The sequence below is a fragment of the Panthera onca genome, chromosome A1 (genome assembly GCF_046562875.1).
Source record: "Panthera onca isolate mPanOnc1 chromosome A1, mPanOnc1 haplotype 2, whole genome shotgun sequence".
In the NCBI taxonomy this organism is placed as follows: Eukaryota; Metazoa; Chordata; class Mammalia; order Carnivora; family Felidae; genus Panthera; species Panthera onca.
In genome coordinates this window covers 236145438-236167591 of record NC_138339.1, presented here as the reverse complement: position 1 = coordinate 236167591, position 22154 = coordinate 236145438, and the positions used below count along the sequence as shown (strand labels likewise).

Genomic DNA, 22154 nt, shown 5'->3' with positions numbered 1-22154 from the left:
GGTGAAGCCGCTCGATGTCCACCCGGAAGGAAAGGCGAAAGGCGTGTAAAGGCCTGTGCGGCTCATCTACCGTCCATCCAAGAGCTGCTCCTACGGAGAAGGCCTTTGCACTCTGGGCGTGGCTTTACCAGGCTTGTTCCAACCTGTGCGGACTTTCTTCAGTCGGGCGGCTCCTCCCTGTTCCCCTGGGGACTCCTTCTCTCACACTTGACTAGTGGTTTAAGCCTGATCATTGAGGGATGGATTTTTACTGACGGGGAAGTCTATCACTGTCCAGTCAGGAAATGAGCTGTAGATCCAGAAACCCTCCTAGCACTTTCTATTAAAAAAAAAAAAATGTAAACACCACACACACACACACACACACACACACACACACACACACACAGTCTTATTTTACTACTCAAATGCATTACTGGAACCAGTTTGGCAAATTAACTTTAATATACAGATACAAAACAACAAATATAGATTCACAGCATTTACAAGAAATCATTCAAATAACATTGTAAATAATATCTTTTTTTTTCTTTTTACAAAACTTCATTCAACAGAAATACATGTCAAGTTATAGCATCTGGTACAACATAGTTCAGCTGTCAACAGCTAATTCATCAGTTTCGAAGCTGTCACTTGGCTTAACAACATTGTCTTGATGTTGATGAGTTAAAAATCAAGGAAAAGGTTACTAGAAGTTTGCAAAATGGGTAAACACAACTGATGCTGATATTTACAAAAGAGACCAATTATTAAATTACAGAGTCAGTTAAAGGAAAGTATTTTCTAAATATAAAGGTTGATGCCTATGACATAACTAAGACAATAAAGTTAAGTGTGTTGTAGCTAAGTATGTTTGCCACAAATATTTAAGCTTCTGGGTTTCTCTTTTCAAGATCCGACAGTTGGCTGCTTATTCTATTCAAAACCATTTGAACTCTACTTCCGCTGCGCGCATCCTGAGATAACAGCATCAGCCGAGTGGAATTCTGACAAGGACATGTGTAGGTAAGCTTATCACAGGGACACCTGCTTTTGGGCGGTTTGACCTCGCCGATCTGTGTCCAGCATCCCTGGCCTGTCAGCCATCGAAGGGACATTTATCCACACTTGTCACCGCTGGCCTGTGAGGGACACGTGTGTTTCTGCTCTCTTCCATAAAACGACCATACAGCACGCTTCTTCCTGACTCCAGATACTCGGGCTGCTCTATTCGGGTAAATAAGTGGACTTATCTGTGTTGAGAAAGACCAGCAATTGGGGCACTGGAGATTTATTTCCAACTCACAGATGCTGGATTGTGGCTTTTACAAAAAGATTTCCATCGTGAAACAAAGTCTGAATTAAATGCACTTTTGTTTTGTGTCTAGACAACAGCAACGTAGGATCGAGGGGATTTTCTGAACAGGCTTGGAGTTGGTCTTTGTCTGGACTAGGTATAAAAAGGCACAACAATATTCAGAAACAGCATGGAGCCCGGGGGTGAAATGTTTTCAACGACAACATCAGATCTATCAGGGAAAAGAGGAGATCTACTGAAAATCAAACTATGAAGAAGGGACCCCGCGAAAGCTCTAGCACATTGCTGTCATCCTTTTTCTTATCCGTGGGCCAAAGATACAGAATGGTGTTTCTCTAGGATTTTACAAATGTCCCATTTTATGATGGTTTACGATTTACTGCAAGGTTGCTGTGCATTTTTGGTAGGATTAAAACTGAGAAGGCTGCTTTTGACTCACGGTCATTTGAGTGGTCTTCCAAAAGAGTTGGCAAATTCTGAAATATAAATAATAGAATAAGTGAAATTTGTCAAAGTGTTGTGCCATCTTTGTGATTGTGTGTGAGCATGTGTGGGGGGGTTGGGGGGCATCCAGAGTATGCAAGGGGGGGTTAAAATGAGACAAACAGGGAAAAGCAAGACTCCCAAACATACAGAATCCACACGGGAGGCTCTTGGCTTCTCTTTTCCTTCCCAAGAGGAACACGTGACTTAAATTAAGGAGGAAAGTTTGGCAAACCTACGATTAGAATACTTGAGCCACGTATTCTTTATAGAACTCAGGCGTTTGGTTAAAAAAAAAAAAAAGAACTCAAGCTAGACAAACAGATTTAAAGACGTCAAAGGCATTCTACCTTAAAAAAAAAAAAAAAAAGTGTCAGTTTTCAAAATCGCCTAAGATTTCAAGCAGTATCCACTCAGGGTGGAGATTTGATCGTGTGACTCTCCACACTGTCCCGAGTTCACGGGGCAGCCTCGTAAAGGCCCTGGGGTCCGAGCTTCCTTCTTCTGTTAGAGAATCCACGGAGGGACAGGTGGCACCCAGAAGCTGGGGCTCGGCCGGGAAATCAACCCAGGTCACAGAATTTAAGCCCCTCCTCACTGCGCATTAATATCAGTAAATGGAAGCCCTGAACTGGTTCTTCAGTTGAATTCAATCCTCATCGAAAATGTGACATAAGCAAATGTTTCTCTTTTCTTCCCTAAAGCAATTTTCTTAGATTAAAACAAAACAACTGTCCAAAATTGTCCTACAGACTAACGACTCCGTTTAGCACAGAGACTCCTACGGCTGTCACTAAGGGGCCCACAAAAAGCACGTTAAGTGTGGTTTTCGAAATCTATCATTGCATTTTGTTAGTAGAAGGGTCAGTTACATAAACGCAACTAAAAGGAGGCGTTCTCCTCGGACCCGGAACAGCGACGCACGCACTCGCCCGGCCGCCGAGCCACAGCGCCTCCCGAGCAGGCCCCTCGCGGACGCCGCCTTCCTACCGGGACCCAGGGCGCTAAGGGCCCCGGAAGCAGCCCCGGGCGGCCGGCCACGGGGCAGTACCGGCTCGCGGCGACACGACACGCGGGTGAGCACCTCGACGCGGCGGAGCGGGGTCGGGACGGGTCCGATCTCCAGATGGTGCTCCGAGGCCCGCTCGACGTCCAGGGTCTTGTCTCCTCGACGCGTGACGTCACCTCCTCTGGGGCCAGCCCTGGGTGGAGGGGAGGTGGGGGAGCAAGGAGGGGGCCGGACCCTCGGAGGCACAGTTACCCCTCTGGCCACGGCGCTCCGGGTTTCTCATAAGCACGGCCGCCGGGAAACGGGCCCGAGGGGAGCGCACGGCAAGGGCTTCTCAAGCAGAAGCCACAGGCGTGTCCCGCGCTGCCCCGTCCGGCAAACCAGGTGCGTTTCAACGGCGTCGCCCTTGCAAAGCCCGTCTTCTTGAGACGCGCTCCGAGTTCTTTCCATCCGGGTTTACAACGCGGACGAAGACAAGGAGATTACGACCGACAGGTATCGGCCCACGTGGCCTCCGGGACAGAGGACGGCCGTGTCTGGGGCGACGTGTACTTTTCGTTCATTTTTACGGAACGAATCTCCGGAACCCTCCTGACAGCACAGTAAGGCCGTGGCTGGCCCTGCTGGGTGTGGAGTTTATGCAGGCGAAGTCGGCTTCGGGTCCTGAGGGGGGCTGCTCGGAACCGCGTGCTTTCTCGGCGGACCGTTCGGGTCGCCGTCACTGGATTGGTGGGGACGCCAAAACAACTGATGGGAAAACCTCGGATGTTCTAAGAACGCCTTGCAACTGCTGCAGGTGCGTTATTTAATTTACCATAAAATTAAAGCAGGTGGGGTTTCATATCGCAAACAGGTGCGTCCGATTAGTCTGTTAGGTCACAGCGTGTGAGTGCGTGTGACTTCCGCCGCGCTCCGGCAGGAGGGTGCCCGCCGGGGGGGGGGGGGGGGGGGGGGGGTCGGGATGACACCAGCCCGCAGCGGGACGCGGCACTCTCTCCCGTAAGCAGCGGCAGCTTCAGGAGGCTTCAGTGACCCCGACTGCCCTCCGCGTGAGGGATTCACGGTGCTCGCCCCTCCGGCCTGTGGGGGACGCATCTGGCAAGAGGCAGCCTGCGCCGCTATTTGGCAACAATGCAGAGGACACCAGGGGACACGATGGCCACGCGCGCTGTGGCGGGAAGTCCCCTAACACTGTGGAAGAGAGGCTTACCGGTGCTGGCGAGACACCTTCGCGCCAACCCCATCACTACCGTCCCCCTGGAACCCACTTGCAACGGTGACAGTGCGATCCGGTCTGTCCTCAGGAAGGGCAGCACTGTGCGTGCCCGTCATGGCGACGCCCGCTGGGGTCACCGCTCGGCTTCCCTGAGGTCGTCGCTGGTTCCCGCGGCCCGGCCGGCTTGGCACGGATCACGGAGGGGTCTCGTGGACATCGGGGCCGCGCCTCACGACCTTCGCCTCCCTCCCAGGGGGGAGCCGGGCCTCTGAACGCTGAGGTGCGTCTGTGCCCTTCTGTTCCCCACGGATCCCCCGAAACAAGTTCTCAGCACTGGGGTCAGCACGCGAGAAACAAAACTGGTTCTCCTCTTTGCGGGCACCTCAGCAGAAGTGCGGCCTTCCGTTTTCACTTCTTGAAAGGGGTGAGTTTGTTGAACGTGTGCCAGAAGAGCGAAGGCTTCCTCTTGGGTTCTGCCAGGGCAAACACCTGCTGCTGGGGGACGCTGGTGGGCACGGTCACGTGGCGCTGGTGAAGGGGGTGCAAGCTCTGGTGCGGCAGGGCCACCGGGCACGCGCTGTAGCCTAACCCGAGGGGGGAGGGGGACGGAACAGGGACCCAGCGTCACTCGTCAGCCGAAAAGGAAAAACAGCACCAACACTCGAATTCTCAGCTGATTCTTAATCCACACGCACCCAGAGGACATCTACGAGCCATCACGACGCTGCTTATGTGCAGACACTTAGTGTGCAGCCATGGATTAGGTGGCGTCACAAAAACCCTCCGGGGAGGGGACCTGAAACCCAGAGAGGTTGTGACCATCACCTGCGCTCACGCAGCGGGAGTGGCAGGATCAGGGCTGCTCGCGATGAGAAGCAGTGAAATGCTCCGAGAGCCTGTGGCCCAGCCTGCCCTGGCCCAAATCCTACTCTGCCGCTTACTGGCTGTGATTATTCAGGATAATTATTTGGGAAATTATTTGATTTCTCTGCACCCCCACTCCCTGAATCTGTAGTGGGGATAACAGCACCTCCTGGTTGCTATGACAGCTGTGAGCTAACATAAGGAATGTGCTTAGAACAGGGACCCCGAACTGAATTGCTAAATCGAAAGTGTCTTATTGGGATAGGGGTTTTCAATCTGCGCAGAGGTAATGAAAAAGGCTTATTAAAACTAGCTACGAGATCACAAGCTAACTGTGAAAGTCAGCGTGGCAGGAGGAAATAGCGTGGGTTCCCGAAGGAGCCAGGACTCAGGGCAGAAGGCATCCTTGCCCTGGTCTGGACTGGCAGGAGGCTCTCTCGGCCTTCCCACATAAGAGGTGCCTTCCTTTCGGGGGTGCCCGGGTGCCCAGCTGCTGAGCCAGCGCTCCTGAAAGACAGCAGCGCAAACTAACAGATTCTGACAGGTGATATTTACTAGTCACCTGCCACTCAAGTGAAGAGGCTCACAAACAATAGGTGTTTCTGCCTTCAAGGTATTTGTAAGTCAGTGGGAGGTGGGGGTGTGTGTGTGTGTGTGTGTGTCTGCATTTGAGGGGAGGGAGCAGCAGGACAATGGCAAGGTTAAGTGCTGTTCTGGTAATGAAATCTTCCAGTCCCCTGGCCCGTCCTGGGCTCAACTGGGTCTTGTTTTCCCGTTTTCAGTTACAAACATACTGAATGGGACACAATTCATAGGACACAACGTTCTTAGAAAAGTTGACCTGAATAGAAGTTTCTAAGAACATGACAAATATTTTGGGAATAAAAATCCTTATTATTTCATTCCTGTTGGACGAGATCATATGTATCACACGCACTGTAAAAATAAATCTTTGTTTGCACATCGGGACCCCCGGGCGTGACCTGAGCACTGCTAATTTCACAGTGCGTGCAGGGCAGGGGGCCCTGCTCTAAACTGGCTGGCGTGCCTTCCTAACTCATCTCTTCACATCCTGCACTTTTAGGCCCGTTTTTCTTCTCTAAACTCGAATGCAGCCTGCACTGACGAGCAGTTTGGGGCCGGAGACTGCCTCCGGCCGTGCCCAGACCACGCAGGAGCTGTTGGCTTGCCTCAGACTGGCGAACTGGCCGGGCCCGGGGAAGAATGCCGGCACCTCCTCAGGACGGAGGTCTAGAAGGTGACCTAGATCTTACAGGCTCACATTCAAATGTAGGCAAATACTGAAACACACTCCCACTCAAAAGCAAATGCAGATTGTTTTGGACCGCCCATTTCTGGGGGCCCTGTCCCTTTGACAGACCCGTACCATCACCTGTACGCCTCCCCCTCGTTGAAGGCTGGTCGTCAGCGGGCTAACCACCGCGGGCGCTCGCCTTGATCTGAGTTCCGATACCGATTCCCACGAAGGAGATGGGGAGACGAAGCGTCCTTCAAAACTTACCCTTTGACTTCCCGTGTCCTGCCTTTTGAGCATTTAGCATGGCGAGTTTCTTTTGATTTTCTGAAATTTCCATTCCTGGATTTAGAAACAGACATGATACACATTCAAAACAAGTGAAGCCACTGCAGAGTAAAACCAGAACCATAACCTGGAGCAAAAAACCTCATTCCTTGAGGAACCAAGGGACACTGAGAAGCTTACAAGTGGAGAAGTAGCAAGGACTGTCCCCGGGACGGACACTCGCATAACCTGCTCCCTACAAGGACATGTTGAAGGGTGACATGGGGTGCTGTTAGTAACGACACACAGGCCACTTGTGCAGACCCAGACGCACGTCCACGTAGGGTCACCCAAATCACAACCATAAAGGGTGAGGCCCTAGGAGGAGAGGGCAAATCGAAGGAGTCCCAGGGTCGACTCGCCCACCTGCTGTGAAAGCCGAGTGAGCGATTCCACCTTGAACATCTGCGTAACGGGAACTGGATTTTGTACCCCAACTGTCGAGAGCACGTGCCTTGAACTTCCCCTGTAAAGTTCGCTGTCTGCACGGAGTGGGTGAGGTGGGGGGGAACAGCAGGCCCCTGCACGCAGGACGTGGAGAGAGAGCAAAGGCCAGAGACAGAGGAGGTCCAAGTCTGTCAGGCTGGCTCCTAGGCCGGCAAGAAAGCTTCTTCCCGGAGGCAGGCTCTACACCCGGGAGAAGGAAATCAGGGCTCAGCCTCCGCCGTCACACTCAGCTCCCAGCGGCTCCCTGGGCCGTGGCTCCCTGACCGAGCTGACGTCTGACAGGTCCCGACCCCTCCCTCAGGTGCCATACACTGGCTTCTGCTGCTCCTGGACCCGCACGGGCCTTCTGCCCCACTCCGGCCCTCCATGCCCAGCCTGCCTTATGGCGGACCTCCCCGATCTCTCCACACATGAGGTGACAGGCACTGGACTAACATAACATGCCTGGCGAGGACCCGGGACCACCCTCGTTCATTCCACATTCACCCAGTCCAGAGACTCCCAGAGTGCCCCATTCATTCATTCATCCACTCATTCATTCACGTCTTCTGAGGACCAGCCACAAGGGAAGCAGTGTACTAGAGAAAGGTATAAAATCAAGGCTCGTCTTTCTTTCTGTCAAGGGACAGAGTTGAGACGTGTTTAGGATGCCCCCTGCAATACTGGTTCCATCTGAGGGGAAAGTGCAATATTCCAACTTACAAATGATGTCAGGGCCTACACTAGATGACCTTACATGGCAGGTAAAATCGGGATCTTTGCAAATATTTGAGGAGTTCTCAGCATGACAGAGGGAGGAGTCTTACTCCAGTGAGACCCAGTCAAAAGTGGCACCGATATATGGCAGCTGCTGGGAAGCAGCTTTCCTCTAGGTGAAAGGGGGACGTCCACTTAGCGGAAGGGGTCCCCTATGAGTAATGAGGGCTACAGGTGTCACTAGGGGTTGAGGTTCAGTGTTTCAGAGGAGATTCCTGCTTGACGGTGAGTGAGCCAGACTGACTCCTAAAGCCCTTCCTGCCCTAACGTGGGATCCCACAGACCCTCCTGTGGGTGAGACTCAGATCCGTGGCGAAGCCTAGGATCGGTACAACACGGATCCGTGGAACATGGACAGGGCGGGGGTGGGCCCAGGCTTCCACTCTAGCTTTCGTCGCGGCAGTGGGTGGCTCTTCCGTCCTGCACTACGTAACCTTTACGGTCTGGGCTCGCGTGGGCCGCAGAGATGAGTATCCTTATTCCACCTCACCTTTAAGGCCCCTGGTCCCTGGGGCATCCTGACATCTGTCCGACAGTTGGTGCTCAAAACCCTAATGTGCTCGGAAGGCCCTGCACCTTGGGCTTACAGACCGGGCCTGACGGTTTCCGGCTTTTAGGGCTAATCGGTACCTGGAGGCGAGCAGACCCTGGGACGGTAAGGGCGACAGGAGGAAGCAGTGCTTGAATCGTAGGACAGGGTGCACGGTCCTCAGCTTCATGCACGAGAGAGATGGGGAAACAGGTGGGCCAAGGTCTTGGGTCTGAATGGACTAGGGCGCAAGGTAAATTTAAAGTGCTTTAAAGGTACACCCGAAGAGGCGGCCTCGAGGATCATCCGGTATTTCTCATGGCCTGGATGACAGTCACCAGAGTGTGGCCCAGTGTCAGGGTGACACTGAGCTGGCTTTAAATGCTAAGTGGTCACGCTAGAAGAGTGGGTAAGTGCCCTGAGCCTCAATTTCCTCACCTATAGTAATGGGTATAGCAACAGTATCCACATCTTGGGATTAAACGGCACAAGCTCCGTACATGTGTTAATCGACTACATTAGCCGTAAGGCTCTGCGGTCAGCAGCAGGCTGTCAGTCGTCAAGAGTTAACACGCGGGCTTCTGACTGTGCGTGGGGTCAACCGTATTCGGGATTTGCAGATCCCGCTTCTTTTCTGCAAGGGGGCTACTTGACCCCGGGGCGGGGGGCGGGGAAGAGCTGACCGCTGGGGGGGGCGGGGGGGGGGGACGCGGCTGGGGCGGGAGGGGAGGGCAGAGGCACCGCTCACCCATCTCGCGGTCCTCTCGCACGCGCCTCCTCTCGTCGCCGCAGGCCTGCAGCCACCTCGCCTTGTCTTCCTGCTTCTTGGCACAGAACAGGTGAACCTCGTCGGTGGTTTTGCTGACGAGCTTGAAGGCGTTCTTCACGCTGAGGTTCCAGTCCTTGTCCCGCCCGTCCTCCAGGTCCACAAGCCGCACCTCGTCCATGTCCGTGCGGCCTCGGTAGTAGAGCACGTCCCTGCGCAGCAGGTCCTTCTTGCACGACACCAGCTGGTGGTCAAACAGGAAGAACGTCCGCTGCTGGCTCTTGCCGTGCCTGCTGACCTGGGTCAGCTCCCCGGAGTGGATCAGTTCCGAGCTCCGCTCGAGGATATCCAGCCCCTGGAGGGAGGGAAACACAGTTCACGGTCTCCCCATCCCGATTCCTTCACGCGTCACGGAGACAGGAAGAGGTCCTGACACGGTCTGTTCTCGGACCTTCCAGTCACAGGAGACCCGTCCGCGGGTCAGCGGGGCTCAAGAGGCCACGCGAATCTCGGGCTGTTCGTCTCCCTGTGTGTGAAATTTCCTTTCTTTACCTCCTACTCAGCGGGAGATGTTACAGCGTCTCTGTGTTGTGAGGTGTATTCCCGGTGGCAAACGTGCTGGGTCACTAGACTCCACCCCGTCTGAAATGGCTGCTCCTGGGAGAAGAAGGGCACCACAGAGGCTTCCTACGGGTGGGAACTCCGCGCTATCGACCCTGGGGCTCGGGCTTTCCCGTCTGGTATACACAGCGGCTCCCAGAATAAAAACTAGCTTCGGATCTTGGAAACAAAAGGCCACGTGGCAAACTGCCAACCAGAGATCGGTGAACTTCTGACAATAAATTATCCCCTCAATGCCACAGTCCAGGAACACAAGGAAAAATACACCTTTACAGTATTAGGTCGGGTCTAACCCAATGTACCTTTATGGTATTGGGTACGACACCGGCCTTTGATCTCTAAGATTTTTATTCTCCTTCAGTCCCGGTCACACACAACATTTTGTGGAGGCAGAAAATCTTGACTCTAAAACAGTTCTACTTACTTGCCTATAGCCATTCTGTGCCCCAGATTCTTCACTTACAAAGTAAGAGAGTTAAACACAGTGATGTCTGAGGGCCCATTCAAGCTCCACAAGTCTCTACGGCCCCTGAAATAGAAGTATTTCTTTCCAACGTTCACGGCCATCACCTACTTTAGTTAAAAACCTAACTTCTCCATCCAAACTTTCTTAATGCTTCGGGACAGTATGTTCTGACTAATCAATTTGATGTAGGACGAATCTCACTTGGTCTAAACACAATTGGAACAGCACCAGCCGATCGTTCTTAATGACTGCCATAGGGTCTAGCGGTCACCAGCACGCGCTCTGAAGCCAGGCTGCCTGACTAGATTGGAATCCGGGTGTGCCACTCTCCGGCTGTGTGGCCTTGAGCCAGCTCCCTACCCGTGCGTGTTTCCGCTCCCTATCAGTTCAGTGGAGGCCACAGCAGTCCCTACCTCATAGGGTCACTGAGAGGATGAAATGAGTTCGCATATAAAAACGGCTTAGAGCAGTGCCAGACGCTGCTGTGGTTGTCGTGTTTATAAATAAATACGCACGCTAGACCATTCTGACAGGGTGTGCCAAGGACTGCGTTTACCACCGTCTTAGACAATCCTCACAACAGCCCTGTGAGGCAGGTAGCGTTTTCAACCCCACCTTATGGATGAAAATATTGATCTGGCCCAGATCAGACCAGTTCGGACGCACGCAGTGTGAGTCCGGAGTCCGGACTCCTCCCCCACTATATTGTGTATTTTAAGGGTTCTCCGTTTGCTTTCATGGAGCGTACTTCCCAGCAGGAGAGACAGCGTAAACGATAAATGAATTACAGACACGCTTCAGAGTTGATTTCTTGGTGCAGGTGAGGCGTCAAGTAGCTGACTGTTAAGGTCGAGCACGTGCCTCAAAATACAGACACCGTGAAAGCCAAGAATATGAAGTGTCAGTCACAGGATGCTGAAGTATGGCATCAAGCTAGACCGGAGCGAGGGAGGGGGTGCACAGTGCTGGGCGGCGCAGCAGGTGCAGGAAGGGCTTCGCACTTACCTCCCAGCCCACGATGGACACCTGCCACCGTGCTATCTTGTCGATGCTTTCCAGCCTGCGCTTGCGCTCATTGATCAAACAGGCTACGTTCTTCATGGCTTCGTAGGCCGCCTTTATATTGTTGTAATCACTGCAAAGCAGGAGGTTCGTTTTAACCATATAACCTGAAACCTGCAAAGGCAGACTGACTAAGTCATGCCCCCCATCCCCGATTTGTATACCAACAGTCTGGACGACGTGGCATCTAAATAACGGCCATTGTTCCCTTTTGCTTTTTCCTCTATGAATAGACTACAGTCTCCATAGGTTAAGGGAGCTGACCGAATGCAATCCAGAATTCTTTGGAATAAGAATGTTTTCATTCATTTCCCAGAAATCGCAATGAATGAAAGTGAATGCCACAAGAAATAAGTTTTAGTCACAGTGACAATAGATTATTTTCATCAATAAAGAAAGGACAGTCTTCATTATTGCTTTGGTTCTCTTACAGCCAGTTTTGCTATATAAAGTACTTTAACAATCAGTAACCATTCTCGAGACTAATTATCCGCTCTGAGCCTCATCTGTGATGATATTCAGGAAAGGACACAAAGGGGACATGAGCCACAGAAGCTGGACGTGGTGTTATGTAAACACTAACACCGTATTCACCTCACTGAACGACCTTCATTTCTGGTGCTTCCGTATCCTGCGGTCAGATCAAACTAAATGTTCCCTGGAGCAGGCTGCTGTTCCCCAGGTTTCTAAAACTGGAGGTACTGGAAAAATAAATTACAGCTATACTCTACACACAGACTCGGGCAGGGCATGTCTAGTATTGGGAAGTTTTACATTCCAGTTTGCTCGGCATTAATAATTTGGGGACATGTAAACCAATCATCCAGCTAATGAGCTGAATTCTTCACTTTCTGGCACGTTCCTGTGTCTCACGGGATAGACGGAGCCTTTGGATCTCAGTTGCACTGAATTCAGATCCTCCTGCGCAGTCAGGACAAGAAAGCCTTGGAAGCAGACTCTTGTTTATTTAGCAAACACAATTAAACTCCACTCCTGGGAAGTCCCTGGGCACTCCCCCACAAGGCAGACCTCGCTGTCTTTAAACAGGCCCGTTCACACTCAGAAGCGGGGCACTGGAAGACCAAAACGGATACAAGGGGGCTGCCAAAGTAATGGGAGCCACCACTCACCCCAGGCCTCAGGCAATGAAGAAGAGTGCACAAAATTATTGTATATGTTTTCCTACAAGATTTTCTGTCAATCCTAGGAAAGAGGCAGAACGTAATGTTTGTTTTTTTTTTAATTGTTTTGTTTTATTGAATGAAGACAGGGAAATGGGCTTTCTGTCATCTCCTTTAAAAGGATTGGGGTGGGGGGTGGAGGGTAGTAGCCAAAATACACAAATGCCTCACGGTGAGAAATGCCCTTAGAAGAGAAAAACCAACTGTTGAAGGATGATGTACAGACTTCTGGACATACACTTCCCACCTGAGAACGTACCAATCTGCTTGCCCATGTCTGTCAAGATGTCTCTTTTTACTCTTATCTATTTTCTCTGGTTCCTCATCATGTTGTATGTTCATTCTTGAACATTTTCTTTAAATGTGTGGCTCTCTTAACTTTGCTATTTTGCTTCCACTCAAGTTTTCTGATTTTCCCATCAGAAATAGAAATAGAAACAGAAATAGAAATAGAAATAGAAATAGAAATATATATAGCTCTCTTCTCTCTTACCTCTTTCAATGAATGCCTTTCTCTTATTCCTTTAATCTTAATTCTTTAACATCCATGTCTATAGGGTCTATTGTTTGGCAACCCAGCTCTTTTTCTCTTTCCACCTTCCAATCTAATTGTAAAAAGATTCCTTCTGCAAGCCCCATGTCTCCACAGGAGTCCGGCAACAGACAGGACAAAAGATGGCTCCATCTGGCACACCCTGCAGGGCCAGGCACTGCCGGGGAGAATCTGATTGCTCTCCGGGCAACAGTTAGCTGTGAAAAGCCAGCACTGTTGTGGTGTGGCAAGGCAGATTTCCTCTGGGTACAATCCTGTCCCTCTCTCTGCATCCTAGAACCTTTGCAGATCATCCTTTCAAGGGCTACGGGTAGGTACACTGAAAGCTTTGTACCAGTGGCACGGATGTCAGGAATGAGGTTTGAGTCTTACCTAAAATAGCAAGCTTTATCCCAAAACCTTGGTATCCAGCTGGCATTCCGGTTGTGGCCTGGTGAAAACACAGCAATAACCCAACCAGTGCCACTTAAAGGCACCACGCACAACTGGGTCCTGCACATCCTGGGGAGTGGCAAAGAACGGCGTGCCCATTCCAACACCCAGTGGGTGAGATCTCACAAATAATCACAGCACGGTTATGCGTTATTCTGTGCATGCAGGAAAACAGTGAGTTGCTGTTAAGTAGCAACTTAATAATTAGCTCCCCCAGAAGAACTTAGGGACAAGGAAATGGAGCATTCGGGTGACCACGATGAGAAGTCCCGTGCCCCCAAAGCGCAAGGTGTACGGGACGGAACGGATTATGGAGACGGAGTGAGCACCCAGGTTGGGCAAGAAAGGGCTTAGAGCCAGACGGGACCTCGGGGGGATGCTTCTCCAACCTGACCCTACACGCTACCCTGTACCCTCGAGATTCCCCACTCTTTCAGGGTTTAAACTCTGGCAGTCCTCACCCTTCCGTAAAGTAACTTCTCCTTGCAGTACATGACAGCGCTCTGGGGGTGAGCTGCTATAGGACGGGAAGCAGACTGTTTCCGAAACCGAAGTTACGCCGGTGTAGGTCTTTATTTATTAACTACTGAGTAGCTACAAAAGAGCATTTGTAGGATATACGTCACTTATAAGGACCAACAGACAACACAAACCCCTGTGTGCTCATGACACAGTTTAAGAATTATTCTTAAATTCTGAGCATCTCTAGGAACAGATATTCCGGAGCCTCTTCGATGACCCTAGTTCAGACTTCAGAGTAATCTTGAACGTTCGAAGCGACACGACAGCTTCTTCCCCAACGCTCAGCGAGAGCGTCAAGAGGACGCGTGAGCCAGCCCGTCACCGCCACTCCGCGAAGCCCCGAGTGCCCCCCTGGGGGCGGGGTGCGCAGGCTCCGGTGCGCGTCCCCCAGCGGCACCTGCCCCTCACCTGTGCTCCTGCGTGGTGTACTTGAGCAGCTCGGCCAGCTGCAGAGGGTACTTGCAGATCTTCTGCACCGGCGTCAGCAGGAACCCGTCGATGGCGATGTCGATCATCTGCTGCAGCAGGCGGCAGGCTTCGAAGAAGTGTCGGTAGCGGCCCTGCTTCATCAGGCGGGACAGCTCCGCGCAGGCGCCCGGGTGGTTGTTACAGTACTCGGAGTAGATGGCAAAGCCCTCTTGCTGGGAAGGGGAAGCACAGCCGCGTCAGGCTATGGGCTGGCGATGGGCGCGGCCCCGTCCGAGGGGGCGTCCCGGAGAGCACCCCGATTCTGCCCTGTTCTCATGCAGCAAGCCCGCGTCTTCTCTGCAGGCAGGGGCCGCTTACAGAGCAGGGGGCCCAAGGGTGGGGGGGGGGCTGCTCTAGGACTCGGTGCCCTGGCCCCACTCGAAGCCCCCCTCGTCGAACCCTGACGGGGTGTCTCACGGTGGCCCGGGGCTTCCGCAGGGGGAGCGGCACCCACTGCCACCGTCATCTCCGCCCCAGCTCTGCTCCAAGGAAAAGGCAGGCCCTGTTCCCAAGTCCCGTCTGTCTCCCCCTCGTCCTCTTTACTTTCACTGACACACAGGCTTGTGACTGTGACCACAAGGGGGGGATTCAAAGCCACCACCCGCTCCCCCCACAGCACGTCCTCCCCCTAACGCCCCACCGCCTGGTCCCCACACACGTGAGGCCCCCGGCTCCCTTCCTTTCTCCCGGACTTCTCCCTTGGAGGCTGCTTGTCCAAGGTCTCAGGACACCAGCGCTTCTCTCCCGGATCCCAGAGCGGCACCCTGTCAGTCCCCCATCCGTGCTCGAGGGCTTGCCCCTGCTTCCACATTCCCAGGGCCTCCGCACCCCACCTCCGAACAGCCCCCCGCCGCAGCCACTGCGGCCAGGCTGCCCGCTGGCGGTCGCCCGCCCTGCCCACGGCTGTGCGGTGTCCCACCCCGCAGTTCCTACTTGTCTGTGCCCAGCACGACACGCCTCAACTCCCGTGTCCCAGAAGTCTAGAAGGTTTTCCCCACCCACCTGTTAATTCTTGGACACTCAACGCCCTGCAGGCAGTTCTGACGCCCCAAGACCAGTTTCGTCAGCTGGTTCTCAGAAATCCCCATGCCCACATGTCTGTCTTTCCACACGCCCACTGCAGTCACCCCTCCCCAGTACCACCTCGTCCCTTGTGTGGCTTCTCCCGTTCTCCCCGCAAGGCCGCGCCCAGAGTCTTCGCCTTCATCAGGCCCTGCCCCCTGCAGCCTGACCTTCACCGACCTCTGAAGCTTCTGTCTTGGAACCTTCTGCTCTGGCCAAACAGGCCTTTCACCAAGTCCCAAACAGACCCAGTGCACTCGTGGGGCGGATGCTCCCCGCTGCGTGGCCACCACGGCATTATCTTCAGCCACTTAAAATCAACCTACCCGAGGACCAGCTTCCGTTCTGCTGCCTCTGCATAGCCACTGGGGTCAGTACCCAGCAAGTGCTACCTGAGGAGCTGGCTTTGTCACTGCTATTATTGTTACGATAATTGTGTCCGTTTGGGCTGGGAATAAAGTCTCCTTCCTCTGAAATCTGTTAGAATTAATCAGGGGCACTGAATCCTCAGTTATTAAGCTCACGCCATCATCACAAGACCGTTCTGAGGTACTTACAGCGTTCCACACAGGGGTCTGAGAACTGCACACCTCGGTCTGAACCTACACCTGCTCCTTACTAACGTGTGACCTTGAGGGGCGCCTGGGTGGCTCAGTCGGTCGAGCGTCCGACTTCCGCTCAGGTCATGATCTCGTGGTTTGTGAGTTCAAGCCCCGCGTTGCGCTCTGTGCTGACCGCTCGGAGCCGCTTCGGATTCTGTCTCTCTCTCTCTCTCTCTCTGCCCTCTCCCCTGCTCATGCTTTCTCTCTCTTTCAAAAATAAACAAACATCAAAAAAAAAACTAATGTGTGACCTTGGGTCACTTGCTCTCTGGGCTAGTTTCTGCATCTGGAAAATGGGTAAAATAATCAATCCTACCATGTCATAGCAGTACAGAAGCTAACACAAGAAAACCCTGAGAAGAGTGATTAACATATAATAGTTACTATGAGAGGGACTATGAGAAATTACTCCAAACACAACCCCCTAACTCCAAACTGCATAAAAGTGGGAAGATTCTAAAATCTTGAGGTATGTAGGTAAAGATTAACCATATAAACCAAGCAACTTAACTTACAACTGACATCTCCATTCCATAGGCAATTAATCCAGCAAACAAAGCAAGAAACAAAACAGAACAAAAAAGGACTCCTTTCTAGATTGGAGAAACATTTCAAAATTATTTGACCGGATGTGATTAATAAGACGTAACAGGTGACATACATGTTGCAGAAAGCAGGATCCTATTTCACTTAAATGAGGTTCCTCTTTATTGTACTGTTTCTCAAGGTCTTTCAGGAACTTTCTTTGGAATTTGTAAATATCTTCAATGTTTCCAAAAATGGTGGCTAGTTGCGCAACAGTGAACATTCCCGTGTGTTTGCGACACTGTCGGATATAGCCCTGCGAAACAGAGAAGTAAACTTTTAAACATTAATTTGGAGATTCACAGAAATTATTTGAATAATACAGTGTTCTGGGCCCAAAGCCATTATCTTGGAGTAGATTTTAATTAGAGAAAATTATTTTACCCTATGGGTCCCTGATGGGGTAATCACACTTCCGCGACAGCAGTGTGCTATGAATATTTTTAAAAGAAAAGAGAACAACAGGTGCATGTGGTTGGATTTAGGAGGCAAGAAACTATATAAAGTTTTCAGATTATACTCATAAAGCAAAGTTGCAGGGTTTCAAACATGAGGCTCAAACATTGGGACTGTCATACTTTTTCTAAACTCTTAAGATAATCATTCTCCCATCCCTAATTTCATTTCACAGCTGAGAAGACCTGTCAAATACAGAATGCCACAGCTTGCTGAACGGCTCATGCCGCCGGCTCACTGTCATGGCAAAGAGCCAAGGACATCTTACCCAAAGATTCCACCATTTCCTACTTTCTATATAGAGCACAGATCCGCAGATCTTTAATCCGAGGCCTGCCCCGATTACAGCCCTACTCATTCTCTACGTACAACACCCTAGTTGTACCATGGCTTGGGTAGAAGTTAGTGTGGAAGGAAGGAAAGGCCACAAATGTGTGTAATAATTATCCCCAAATCAGCATCATGTAATAACATAGCCTAAGCGGACTACATGATAAAATACATACCGCTGCCCACTTGGTCTGAACTTTAACACAAAGACAATGTAAAGGTTCAAGATACAGGCTGTAGGGCAGACCCGTCTGATTTAAATCCTCACCCCACCACTTTACCTTCTCTGTGATTCAGTTTCCTCATCTGTAATAGGAGGGGTAGTAGGACCTGCCCGGTGAGTGTTTGTAGGAATTCATCCAGGTCAAAGGAAGGCACAAAGTCAAAGCTCGACAATTATTAAGACATGACTTACTTTCCTAAAATGGCACTTTAAAAAAACTCCCTTAACTTCTAGGGAACAGATGGTTAAAGCTAAACATCGCTCAGTCTTTCTCTGGCCAGCTAATCCAATCACTGGGCACTTGTCTCCCTTGCGTTTGTCTTTAGTGCTAAATGTTCACAGCTGAACTGACAGTGCAGCACTCAGCATTCAGGGCCAGGCCAGCGGGAAAGAGGAGATGGGGCCAACACCAGTGGAGCATAATGCTCGTACAAAATCCACAAAAACAGAGGATCGTGGGAGACACAGAATTTATCACACAGTAGAATACCATGACACTGCAGAATATGGCTTTGAAAATCACTAGATAAAACGAAATTTTTTTTTTTTTTTTTTTGGTCTGCATCTAACTGACTGAGAACCTAATCTGTGAGACAGCGATTAGATGTAGTGGGATTGTAAAGAGTGACGCACATTTGCGGAATCGTGTGGGTTTCACCCGACGGGTGTTGCCTCCTCTGAAAGTCATTCACTCTGGGGGCGCCTGGGTGGCTCAGTCGGTTGAGCGTCCTATTCTGATTTCAGCCCAGGTCCCGATCCCAGGGTTGTGAGATCGAGCCCCACGTCGGGCTCCGTGCTGAGCACAGAGCCTGCTTAAGATATTCTCTGTGCCCCTCTCCCTGCTTGCTCTCTCTCTCTTTCTCTCAAATAAATAAGTAAACAGATAGATAAATAAATAAAATTAAAAGGCAGAAAGTCATTCGCTCTGAATAACCTCAGGATGTCAGTCCCGAGAGTGTAGGAAAGAAAGCTGACTACGGCAGGGGGCCACTGATGCTCAACAAGGCAGACAAGTATTGAATGAGGGTGCAGTCCATGCAGGGGCCGCATGGACAGACAGGGGAGGAAAAGCGAGGGCTACAGAAAAGTGTGTCCGGCCGGGGACAGAAGAAAACCACACGGGCATATCCCACAGACAACCCGGGGGAGGCCGCGGGGTCCGGGGTCTTACCTCACAGATGTCCTTGAGGTGCTTGATGTACACCCGCTCGGTGTTCATGATCTCCTGGATGACATTGGTCCTCATCTGGTGCTTGCTCTCCAAATGTCTGTGGCGGTTCTTGCCGGCATCCTCCTCCTGCTCCTCACCCTGGGTGCTGCTGGAATTCTCCGACAGCTCTTCCTGATTGACACGCAACTGCGGGCCACACACAGGTGACAGGTGACTCGGGGGGAGGCGGCGCCAGAAGCAGGCAGGAGGTCCCCCCGACCCCAGGTTTCCACTTCTCCACGGCTGGTCAGGAAGGCAGCCTGGCCCTAGGCTACGTCTTCATGTACTTGGCAGGGCCACGGCCGGGCCACGGCTGGGCCGGCGGCTCAAACCATGGCAGCAATGCCACAGTTAGTTGACCATGGTTGAAATTTTTCCTTCAACCCATCTAATTTCTGAAAGGTTTCATTAAAATGATTACAAAGAGGGGCGCCCGGGTGGCTCAGTCAGTTAAGTGTCCGACTGCAGCTCAGGTCATGATCTTCGTGGTCCGTGAGTTCGGGCCCCACACCGGGCTCTGTGCTGACAGCTCGGAGCCTGGAGCCTGCTTCGGATTCTGTCTCCCTCTCTCTCTGCCCCTCCCCCACCACGCTCGCTCGCTCTCGCGATCTCTCGCTCAAAAATAAATAAACATTTAAAAAAATTAAAAAATAAGTAAAATAACGTCACGACAAAGAACTGAGCCTATAGAGAGCGGGCTTGAGCTGGACGCAGCTCTGCCGCCCCCCACAGGCAGCTGTGGGAAGGGGAAAGCGCCACACTTACTCTGACAAAGCTTGCGGGGAACCAGGCTTCCTTGTCTTCACTCCGGCCCCACCACCAGTCCTTGTTAGAGGCTTCCAGAACCTGGATGACATCTCCTGCCTTGAAGCCCAGCTCCTGGTCGTCCATGGTCACGTGGTCCCATAGGGCCTCTGCGCAGACCACACTGCCATCGCTGATCAGCTGCAATGGGGACACGTGCTTAGCGCAAACTGCGGCGGGCAGATGAGGGGACACAGACATCTTCCGCTGCTTCTCTGTACATACTGCTGGCTCCAGGTCAGTCCTTAGTGTTTGAGCGTTGTACAAAATGCGTTTCCTTATCAGGGAAAATCAGGTGGGTGTCTCTCATATGTTCCTAAAGGAAACCCCGTATCTATTTTTTTTTTTCCCAAGGAAGTATTAAAACGGCTCACTTATCTGTACATCAGTTATCTAACAAGTATAAATTCTGGAATTTTCAGCCCCCAAACAATTGTCTGTTTCTGAGCAAACTAGATAACACAGAACCGAGCCTCCAATGGTTATGTATATACATTATAGTAAGACACTCACAGGTTCACCTAGAGATTACTCTCCATACTTCATTCACGGTCTGAATAAACTCTTAATCTAACTTGATAGTCTACTACAATTAAAGAGGACACAGCGTGGTCTCCAGATATTTAACAGCTAATTTAAAAAGCCAGGAACAGACACAGCTCATCTGTTAGTCGGCCACAGGGGCAGGTGGCTGTGGGTCCTCTCAGCTCCCAGGGACACCGTCATCTTCTACAGCAACAACCGGTATCACTAACGGAGACGCTAACTCATTGAGAAGTGACATTCCATGCACTCTGGTCAACAGCTCCAAAAGCCAGGGGTGTCTTCTAGAAAGAGTTCCATAAAAGGGGCTGCAGATGCCCAGTGGTGGAAAGAACACCAAACGTGTAGTAAGAAATACGTGGCTAATTTCAGGTCTGCCATTTGCTAGCAAGTGTCGCGCCCTCTTAGTCTCTGAGTGTGTATTAAAATACGGGTAGTGATTATAACATCTACCTCTGCGATCGGCTGTGAGATCTTTCTGGGATAACGTAAGGAAGAGCATTTCCGAACAGCACTATCCAAACACTGATGACTGCTGCCCTTATGACTTAGAGCAACGTGTGAGCTTTGGTTATCTAGAAAACTTAGTCACATACGTGGTCTTTGAAAATGCCACGATATCAGAGTTCTAGGTTTGGGAATAGGTTTGGCGAGAAAGAATCAAGAGGGCCAAGTCTGAAGTGACCGTGTGCCCTGAGAGTCGGGTCCCCAAGACCCGCCATCGTTGTGTGCGATTCCAGTACCTCGTTGATGGCCAGCTGTTCCCCGCCCGGCTGGAGGTATCTGGGGTTGGCCTGACAGATGTCTTCATAGCTGTAATCCTCCTCGCTGCCGTTGTCATCCACTAAGGCAGAGGACTCGGTACCTCCATCTGAAGAGACTGAGGAAGAAATGGCACGGTTTACGGTTTAAAAAACACGGCTAAGGCACACTAAATGACCTCTGAGATCATTACTCCCAAGGGGAAGTAATCATTCGTGTCTTCCCCAGAAAGAGAAATCATGGGAAGATGTGTATAGATCTATGAATCTCCAAGTAGACGCTGTGCCAAGAGCTGCGGTCGAGGGTTACGGGAAGTGGGGACGAGGACGGCTCAGAGGGCACTGCCAGCGCTAACACACGGCATTACTTTGCGGGTGAGGATGGTGAGTGAACTGTGTGTCATCTGGCTGGCAACTTGTGCTCCAAAGGAGACATAAAAAATATCCACAAGGTGTTCTGCCTCCGTCTTTCACCTGCGAGGCAGTGGTGCTACTAAAATGAAAAGGTGTTGACGGTGTCCTAAGCGGAGACCCGCAGGCGTTCGCTCCAAGTGCCTACAACGTGAAAGGGCTCGAACTCACAGTATCGGAGTCAGGAATTAGGTACCGCACCTTTGCCAAAAAAGAGACAAAGACCTTTTAAGGACGGGTAGAGCGCTTGGGACCGCCCAGCTTGGCATTCAGATCCCCACCCCCCGCCCCGGGGCAGTGACGTGGTCTCCTGGTGGCTAATTAATCTGTCATCCGGCAGAGGGAATCGCAGAGAGAGAACGTTCCTTGTGAAGAGAACGGGAAAGACCTTGCGCAAGCAGCAGCGGGCTCTTCGAGGTGGCTCTTGACCGAGAGCAAAACGTGGCTCGATCTGAAGCACGTGGTACACGGACACCGGTCCCTCTGACAGAAGAGGAGACTGGAAAAGCAAGGGAGGGGGAGCTTCGAGTGCTACGGTAGGCAGGGGGGTGGCTCCTTCAGGATTCTGAGAAAGGAAGGCACAGGGGTCGAAGGGAGGCCCCGACACCACGGACAGAGAACAGGTTTCCGAGTCCTACGGTCCGGTCTGAGTCGCAGCCCTGCCCCTCCGCGGGCACGGGAGCCCGCAACTTACTCCTTGAGCTTCACACCACCACCCCCCCCCCCCCCCCCCAGCTGTACAAAGCGTTTTCTTTCTTTCTGGAGAATGAGGTGAGGGGATGCGTGTCAAGTGCCCGGCGCCCTTGATTCCCGGGCGGGCCTCACCAGGGAGGGTTTCGCCGGGACGAGGCGGGAGCCGGGGCGAGGACGACGCTGGGCGACACTGGCGGAGGGAGGGGCGGGGCGGAGGCGG

The 22154-nt window shown here is 51.8% G+C and overlaps 1 protein-coding gene across 7 annotated transcripts in view; it reads right to left on the bottom strand.

The window, feature by feature from the left end:
* Nucleotides 1-412: 412 nt before the first annotated feature.
* Nucleotides 413-22154, bottom strand: part of SPATA13 (spermatogenesis associated 13) — a 150638-nt gene continuing 128896 nt past the window's right edge. For 5 of the 7 annotated variants that reach the window (XM_060637513.3, XM_060637514.3, XM_060637515.3 and 2 more), the window contains 9 exons: nucleotides 20813-20949; nucleotides 19488-19667; nucleotides 18684-18869; nucleotides 16580-16759; nucleotides 14195-14427; nucleotides 11042-11171; nucleotides 8932-9304; nucleotides 6392-6466; nucleotides 413-4589 (listed from right to left, as the gene is read on the bottom strand). In XM_060637513.3, the coding sequence (XP_060493496.2) occupies nucleotides 4414-4589; nucleotides 6392-6466; nucleotides 8932-9304; nucleotides 11042-11171; nucleotides 14195-14427; nucleotides 16580-16759; nucleotides 18684-18869; nucleotides 19488-19667; nucleotides 20813-20949 (1670 nt within the window). In that variant the 3' untranslated portion in view covers nucleotides 413-4413. Of the gene's footprint in view, nucleotides 4590-6390; nucleotides 6467-8144; nucleotides 8302-8931; nucleotides 9305-11041; nucleotides 11172-14194; nucleotides 14428-16579; nucleotides 16760-18683; nucleotides 18870-19487; nucleotides 19668-20812; nucleotides 20950-22154 lie in introns of those variants that run through there. The other 2 variants (XM_078446452.2, XR_009611583.3) reach the window with 2 other exon arrangements.